Consider the following 8,282-nt stretch of genomic DNA (forward strand, 5'->3'; position numbering starts at 1 on the left):
CTCTTTCCTAAGAGGCATTCTCCTGCTAGAAAGGGGAGGAATGAGAAAAAGCCTGAAAGCATCACTGAAGGATTAATACACAACTGCATGGAAAAACGGTCACTTTTCTCTGATCCTGTGACACCTTTGTTTTACTTGATGGACTCAGCCCAACAGTTGTTGCTCAAATAAAACCTTGTGTCAGAGAGAGCTGTGCTTGAGCGGGGTGCATGGTAGAGTGTCCTGCAAGGTTTATGCTTGCAGTATAGGCATATTTTTCAGCATCTCAGGGGAAGAATGATGGGAATATTTGTTTAGAAATTATGTGTCTCTCCTAAAATATTATAAGGAACATTTTGTTCTCTCTTGCCAGTTCTTTTTCACCCATAAAGTATTGCAATACCTACTATGTAATGTAGATAGAGACAATTACTTCCTATCTTTGCCAAGGCCTGGGAATAAAAGTAAATAAATCCACATTTATTTTGTTTCCAGAAAATGGCAGACTCTCCCTTACAACTAGGTTGTCACTAGCCAAAAAGCACTAACTGGTGGGCTTCCTACAGAATTTGGAAATCACTCACCAATTTGAAAAGGCAGAGAAATATATCGCGTCCTTCCTTTATGCCGTGGGTAGTAATGATGTAGAGTTCCAGTGCAAATATTGACATAACATAGTGTGAGACATAAAGTAATCAAGTGAACACATCCAATAGCAGCATTTGATGGTGTCCCTGAGCCCGTCTGTTGCTGCTCATTTCCGTTTCAAGTGGGCACACTCTAATTTGGATGTTTCATTCTATTGCCTCTTGAAATTCTAAGCTGTATTTTACCACTCCCTGAATGAAAATATATTCTTTACAGATTGAGCAAAGCAAAGGCTGAAAAAGTAAGAGTGTCAAGCAGTCCATGAGTCCACTGCTAGTTGCATCAAGCTTTTATCAAAGAATTGCAAATAATGAACTAACTGATGATGTTCAGTCCAACTCTAGCCAGAATTTTTCAGACATACCTTTTTTTCTTGGTATGTGTAGAGCCCAATCAAGCACAGCATTTGATCCACAGCCTGAGATCTCTAAGTGCTGCTACAAGAAGAGGGGTTTGTTAGAAGTGCAGTTTCTGCATAGACAAAAGTAATATGCTAATAAAGTCCTTGATGACTCTTTCAGTAACATTTCTTCTCAAAGTTATCCACGCATAATCAGTTTTACCAGGCCAGTGGTTTGAATACTTAGTGTTTTTTGTTGTCTCTAGATTGGGGAACCAAAACTTGTCTTCTGTCTGGAGTGCTCTGCAGAAACCATGAGCAGTCACCTTCTGATGAGGAACTCGAGCAGCCAGCACTCTGGTAATGCCGAAACCATCAAGGAAGGAATTGAAAGTTATTACCAAGCATCAAAACCTATGATTGCATACTATGAAAGGAAGACACAGTTATGCAAGGTAAATTGCTGACCTTTTGAATGAAACTATTGCTTTTTACTCTCATGATATGAGCAATATTTGGAAAATACTTATATGACACAGTTTATGATTTTGTGTTCTCATCTTACACTTCCCTGTTTTGTTTGCAACTTCTACAAACTTCTGAGCTCCACAATACAATTTGAAAGAATGAAAACAGATTTATCCTGAGTCTGAGAACATATGCTGAATCACTACTGTATAGGATCTCTTATTAAGAATTAATGCTGAAAAGCTTTTCTTTGAAGAATTAGGATTTATGTCTCTATAATGGCTTTCAGAGTTAGGATGAAAGATTTTGTTAATCCAAAGCCCTTCAGTTAAATTTACAGAACTGTTTATATGTTAAAATAAAACACATCTGCACACAAGAAAGATCTTTCTGTATACGGCATAGTTATGTTAAAAGCATAGTTATATTAATTTCAATTAATTACTCATCTTACAACTGCTGAGAATGTGATATTTAAAGTGTTACTAGTCCTTTACAGAGAAGCAAGAAAGATTCTATTAGTGCAGTAAACTGATACATATATGCTGGCACATCCATCAACTAATTTTGGTGGAATGTTATATTTCTTTTTATATATTTCTTTGCTCTATTGTGGCAAACTATCCTTTCTGTTCAACAGAAAGATCTAGTCCTGCTGACCCTTGAAAGTCAAAGAATCCAGCAATTGTTTCTGTAAATACTATGGAAGCTTTTATCAAGAGGCTATAGCAAACATGCAAATCACATACCCCAAACATTTCTCCTCTGCGAAGCTCCCAAATGAGAAGCATGCAGCTAATTTATGCACCCATATCCTGACCTGATACCAGAGTAAATTACATAGACCTGAGAAAAAGGAGACTCAGAGTCCTGACTGACATCCTTTGCCAACACCACAGTAAGGGAACAGAAGGCAAACTCCAGAGTGGCAGAAAATAAATCCCCAATTACTTTTCTTTTTCAAGCTTAAGAATGATTATCTGGTTTTATTTGTGTTTTCTTTAATGAGGTGCCTGGCCAGCATTGGCAGGATGCATCTAATTAAGAATTCAGTACAATGCACAATACATCAATAACATGCAGTACAAAAGAAGCTCTCTGTATATCTAAAGCCTTGTTCCAGTAAGCTGTCGGTGAGCTGTGCCTACTACAGTGTTTCCCTTTTTGAAGCATCATGGAAGTGACAGCCCCAAAGGGAATTAAACTACTCTAAATATTTTCACACAGATTTTGCACTCATGATATGCTTTATTCCACTTGATGTGGACTCTCCTTGCCCTTCCTTAATACTTCTGCTGCAAGTTTCTGCTCCATCTTTTCTTGGAAACATAGCTCCTTAACTCCTTAAGGGATTTGCGTAGTGCAGGGGTCAGAACTGGGTATGAGCTTTGCATTCTTCTGTCATTAGTTTTTGGGGGAACTGACATTGTCTGTTTGCATATTAGAAAATGTTCATGCATAGCTTGAACAGTGTTTACACTGGCTTTCTGACAATGTCAGTACAGTGTCTGTACTTGCTTCTGATGAATGTAAGAGTTCAACATCCTTCCATCTTCTGGACAGAGCTAGTGGGTATGAAAGCTCTGTAAAATCAGCTTTATAAACATTATAATGTAAAATGTCCTTTTAAAGCTGAAAAACATGTTCTGTTTTACTTGAACACAGGTACTCTGTATTGAAATATCTACCTCACCTGCTTTTTACCAAACTGATAAAATCCATATCTGATCTCAAAGATGTCATTTTGTTATAGGTTTAAGTAAAACAGGGATATGCCCCCTCCCTCCAACCCTCAAGGTGTAGACAAGTACACATTCAGTATTTGGAGAACAAAGCCAAACAGTTAAGACTTAGTCAACAGCTGTTTTGGTAACACAAAATGTGTAACTGTTAGGGAAATGAAGAAAACTATTTTAGCAGTGAATATGTTTAGGCTGCCTGTGTTGAAGAAAGCAAAGGGTAAAGGCAAAGTTGGAATTCCCAGGAGGTGGGGTTAGTTTCTTATTTATAGCAACATACTTTACAGACTGCTAAGCATTGACATTAGCAGTCACTCTGATGTTCTCTGTGTGAAGAAAGAAAATTGAAGTGAAAAGCAGAAAAACTATCAGTGTGAGCTGGCTAAAATACTCCTTGGTTTTTGTTATTTGGAATATTGTGCACATACACAGAACACTGAGACTTTACCTCGAGGCAGTCTACATGCTTAATATTTTTCTTCCTGATTTAAATTACAATACCACTTGTTTTCTGCTTTGGGAATATGTTTATTCCTAAGTGAGCTTTACTACTTACTCTCCAGCACTGGCCAGAGCTGATTGAAAATGTTAATGCTCCCATTAAGATGCTGGTGCCCCTATAATTCTGCTCACTGAGAGAACTGTATGTGCTTCCTAAAACATTTCAGGCAAAGCCACTGAAGTTAACTTAGAAGTGTTGAAGACTCCATAAAATAAATTATTTCATCTACATTCATTATTTTTTAAAAAAATAATTCAGAGACCTGCATGTAAGTACACACCAGAGGCCTGTGAACTCATTTTCTTGGGCAAAGCTGGTGGAACCCAATAGCTTTGGGGAAATGAAGTCTTACCTGAAGGTGCAGTTTGCAGATCCTGATCAGGCTGTGATCGCAGGATAATCAATGGCCAAAGCATCTGAAGAGAAGCTTCTTAAGAGATGAAGAAAAGAAGAGTCTAAAAGAATCTTTAGTTGCTGCCTTCTGGAAAGTTATTGCTGCCCAGACCAGGCTTGTTTTTTCAACGGAAGCAGCTCTTCAGTGGAAGGCCCATGTGAGCTGTATGTCTGTTGTGATCCAGCCATGCACATTCTTATGAATTCAGAGGAGTGGACACTGACATTTTGAAAGGAATATTAGAGTCTAAATCCCACCTAACTGCCATGACAACTCAGAATTAACCTTTTCTAACCAGCTTCCTGCAACGTGTGACTAAGCATCACTAATAATTGTAGATGAAATAATGTTTAGTTGCATAAGTGATCATGTCTTGTAGGGTTTAACTGTAGCACTCAGCCTCTGCTTTGCCACAGAAAAGAGCATCAGAATTGTAAATGCCACTTGTTTAACAAGAAAACAGATTTGGCATATTGGTATTATTTGATTTCTCCATTTTAAGTATATTTAGGTCTGCGCAGAATTTTCCACAGATTGGGAACAACACACAGCAACAGTTCTACATGTTTAGCTTGTCCTATCCAGCCTAGAAATGTTTCAGTCCTGAAACAGGCAGATGAAATATGCAAACTTAAAATTCAGTCCTAATATAAGCCAGCAGAAGGTTTGGTGTGGGAATTAGATGCTGGATGAGCAGTCAGTGGAGGAGGAGCTGATCTGTCATGCCGTATCAAGGTGTGTTTGAGACTACATTGTCAAATTAGCTTTCTCATTCTCTGCATTGAATCGGAAGTTATGGCATGGATGGACGGGGCCTGATAAACACAGTAGAGACAGAAAAACTCAAGTCTGACCTAGTTCCTTCCTCTGCCCTCCTTAGGAATTCTCTCTTTGCTTTACTTGCACAGAAGAGACAAATGTATGTAAACAGCATTCCCATTTTAATAAATGAGATGTTTATGACCCTGTCTAAACCTAGAGTTATCGTGCATAGGTGCATTCATAGATAACCAGTATAATATTTGGAAATGGAACATTTTTCCATTCCACTAACATCTGAACAAGAACAGTGACCTGATGAAGCTGCCAAAAGATCAAGGCTGAAATTTCCTTTTGGCCAAGATTACCTGTCAGTTTTCCTACTCAGGAGTGGAAGCATGAGGCATGCGCATGAATTTGGGTGCAGATGAAACATCTATGAACAGGAATAAACAATGGTGATCCTTCCAGCCACTCAGCTGAGAGGAAGAACTGTGATTTAACTCATAGTGATATATTTACAAGGGAAGATAAATGAAGGGCAAAGAATGACAGTGCATTTTGCTCACTTTTCTGCCTGGTTCTGTGGGAATCAGATGTTTCAGATGAATGAAATGAAATTAAATGCACTAAGGTGACTGTAGTAAGCAGGTAGAACTGTTGTTTTTTAAATTTATTTCTCAGTGATTTCCAAGGCAGCTCCACGGAATGGCTGAAAATTTAATAGGCACCTACTTGTGCTTTAACTTCATGAAACTTAAGAGAAAAGGGAGAAAAAACCCATTGTTTTTAATATTTGATTCATCCTTTAAGTCTCTTTTCAAGTGACAGTATGTGGGAGAGTAATAAGTAAGGGAAAAGAGCAATGCACTGGTAGTCAAGCAAGACAAAACTGATCCTGCCAGTGAATGTAAGGCAGTTAGTAGGTGTCTTAAATACAAGTTCCCTATTCAAAGTCATCTGAGGAAAAGTAGCATGAGTATAACAAATAGGGTAGGCAGTTCAGAGCAGAGATCCAAAAACCTTCACTATTTCAAGTCACACACCTACAAAATTCAACCAAAATACCTTCCTTTTTCTGCTTCTTTTTCTTCTTATTATTATTATTTTCAGTGTTATTCTATTGTTTCTTTCTTAAATCAACTGTAGTCACTTGCTGTGCAAGCAATAGTTACTAGGTTCTTATCACTAACATTTTCCATAACCATCATTGAAGAATGAGTGACCATCCACCCTCATGGTCTCCCACTTCTGAGCCTTCTCATGCTGATCCCCTGTTAGAAGTTTCTCTGGAGAGGGGCAAATGTCTAACAACTTTTCCCTTGAGAGAAGGGATAATAAATGATATTACTGATAGCAGGTATGTAATTAATTTCTGTCTTTTGGAAGGTTGTCAAAGTATCATTAATCCTGGTAGAGAAGTAAGTGGGGAACAAAGGAACAAATGTTCCTATGTCACCACTTTGGTGGCTTGTGACCCATTAGATGAGGTACCAGTCTAGAAAGATCCATCAGAAACAGTAGCAGAGGATTATGGATAAAATGCAAATAGATATTGGGGCAACATGTTTCCACTGGATACCCAGACAACTTGATCCAGTGCTTTGAGGACCAAGTATTGCACTGTCTCAGAGAGGTTTTTAACACTCTTTTTAATGACAAAGATAGAACTGTTAGTGACGACACAGTTGAACATGACTGACCTTCAATAAGAAGCTTCTAACTAGTGAGTTTATTCCAGAGTCTCAGTCTGTCTTACTGAAAGCAGAGGTCCTCAGGCATCCTCTCTATAGAGACAGTTGGGTTTTTCTCAGAGGCATCATACATTTAGGGTTCTGAATTTCAAAACCTACAACAAATGGAGATTTGATGACAGAAAACTAAATTGCCTGATTTTAATGCCAAAATGAGCAACATTGCACTATGAAGATGATTATTCCAGTGATTTTTTCATGAGCTCATTATGTTTGTCTGTTTTTGAAGTTTCCTAAAGCCATAGTGGCGTTTTAAAACTGGAAGCACTATGGAAAACTGTATTTGGATCTTGCTTTTATGAGAAGACAGTAGCCTTGAATAACCTTGAAAACAGTCCTAATTTATGAAGTCTGTTATAATAAGAGAAATACTCAGTTTTCTCTCCTGGAGCTGCAGAGGGTGTAATTGAATTACTGTGGTACTAGCTGTGAATTATTGTCGCATTAAGTTAGTTTGTGCCATGACTTTAAGTTAGCTTTATGAATTGGACCTTTGTTATTTAGGAGGCCAGCGTGGGAAGCACTGGGGCTGTCATTAGTCACGCTCATCCATGTTTTTCTGAGCCTGTGAGGAAGGCAGCATTCCACGCAGTCATAAAAGGCTGCCATTTCCATGCTCAGAAACCCAGTTCATCACAGCTGCACCAATTTATGCCTGAGTATCAGTCCCAGTTCTAGAAGAGGTTGCTAAAAAGGCAATGACAATCACCTGTGCTAGTTAGGTTAGATAGGTTATCCAGTGCAAATGTATTTATGGAATAAAGAAATAATAAAAATACACATTAAGACAAGAGAGCTTTGAAACGGCTTGTGGCCTTCACCCTGTGCCAACTGCATATCCTGTGGGATAGCTGTATGAAAATAGATGTCTTGGCAGTTGAGATGGACAAAACAAGCTGCTTTATCACAGCTGAGATGGGAGTTGATAGTTTTATTCTAACTGGAGAAGGCAGGCATTTGATCCAGAATGGTTCACCCTTCCCCTTTTCTCTGTTCTACTGGTTAGTAACCCCTTCCTAAATCCTGTTTTTGTGGCATGGAAAGCTTCTGAAAGATATGCAGCCCTTGTTTGAGAACTGACCTTTCTAAGGCACTGCCAGCTGCTTCACGAACCATTCCAGCATGTGTGTGCCTCAGCAATGCATAAAGCAGCAGTGTCAGCAAACACCAATGTGACAGAGAGCAAGGGAAGCAAGAGAACCATGTTTCTTAAAACGTCTCAGGAGTGGGGAGGATAGTTCAGCTCAGAGCGTAAGAGACCCCTGTGGCGAGCCCCAGCAGGCTGAACCCAGTCAGGCATGGCTCCTGAAATGTTGGCCAGGCTGGTCATTTGTAGTGCTGGAACTGCTGTGTGTGGAGGCAGACTGGCTGGGAGTGCCAGCACTTCCAACTGGATGCAACAAGGGACTAAACTTCACAGCATCTGTGGATGCCACCAAGAGCAAAACTCAGCTGCAGAGTGTGAATGCGATCCCTTGCTGGATCTCTGCAAGGAGCAGCTGCCAATTCCCACACAAGACTTAGCACTGAGGGATTCAAATGTACCTTGAGTGCAGTCTGACTGTACAGGAGCGGCTGCAAACCAACACTGTGTCTGAGAAGAATTTCGTGGCCTATTTCAAAACCACAAATTTTGTTGAGTTCGAAATTCCTGTTACTCTCCTGCAGAACAAAGGTGGAAGAGAAAATGATGATCAGG

General features: G+C 39.3%; 1 protein-coding gene across 1 annotated transcript in view; it reads left to right on the forward strand.

The window, feature by feature from the left end:
* Positions 1-8,282, forward strand: part of AK5 (adenylate kinase 5) — a 70,340-nt gene that overhangs the window by 60,925 nt on the left and 1,133 nt on the right. Inside the window, exon 12 of the mRNA XM_010006725.1 lies at positions 1,234-1,422. Within this exon, the coding sequence (XP_010005027.1) occupies positions 1,234-1,422 (189 nt within the window). The remainder of the gene's footprint in view (positions 1-1,233; positions 1,423-8,282) is intronic.

This window comes from Chaetura pelagica, unplaced genomic scaffold (genome assembly GCF_000747805.2).
Source record: "Chaetura pelagica isolate M959 unplaced genomic scaffold, ChaPel_1.0 scaffold69, whole genome shotgun sequence".
Taxonomy (NCBI): domain Eukaryota; kingdom Metazoa; phylum Chordata; class Aves; order Apodiformes; family Apodidae; genus Chaetura; species Chaetura pelagica.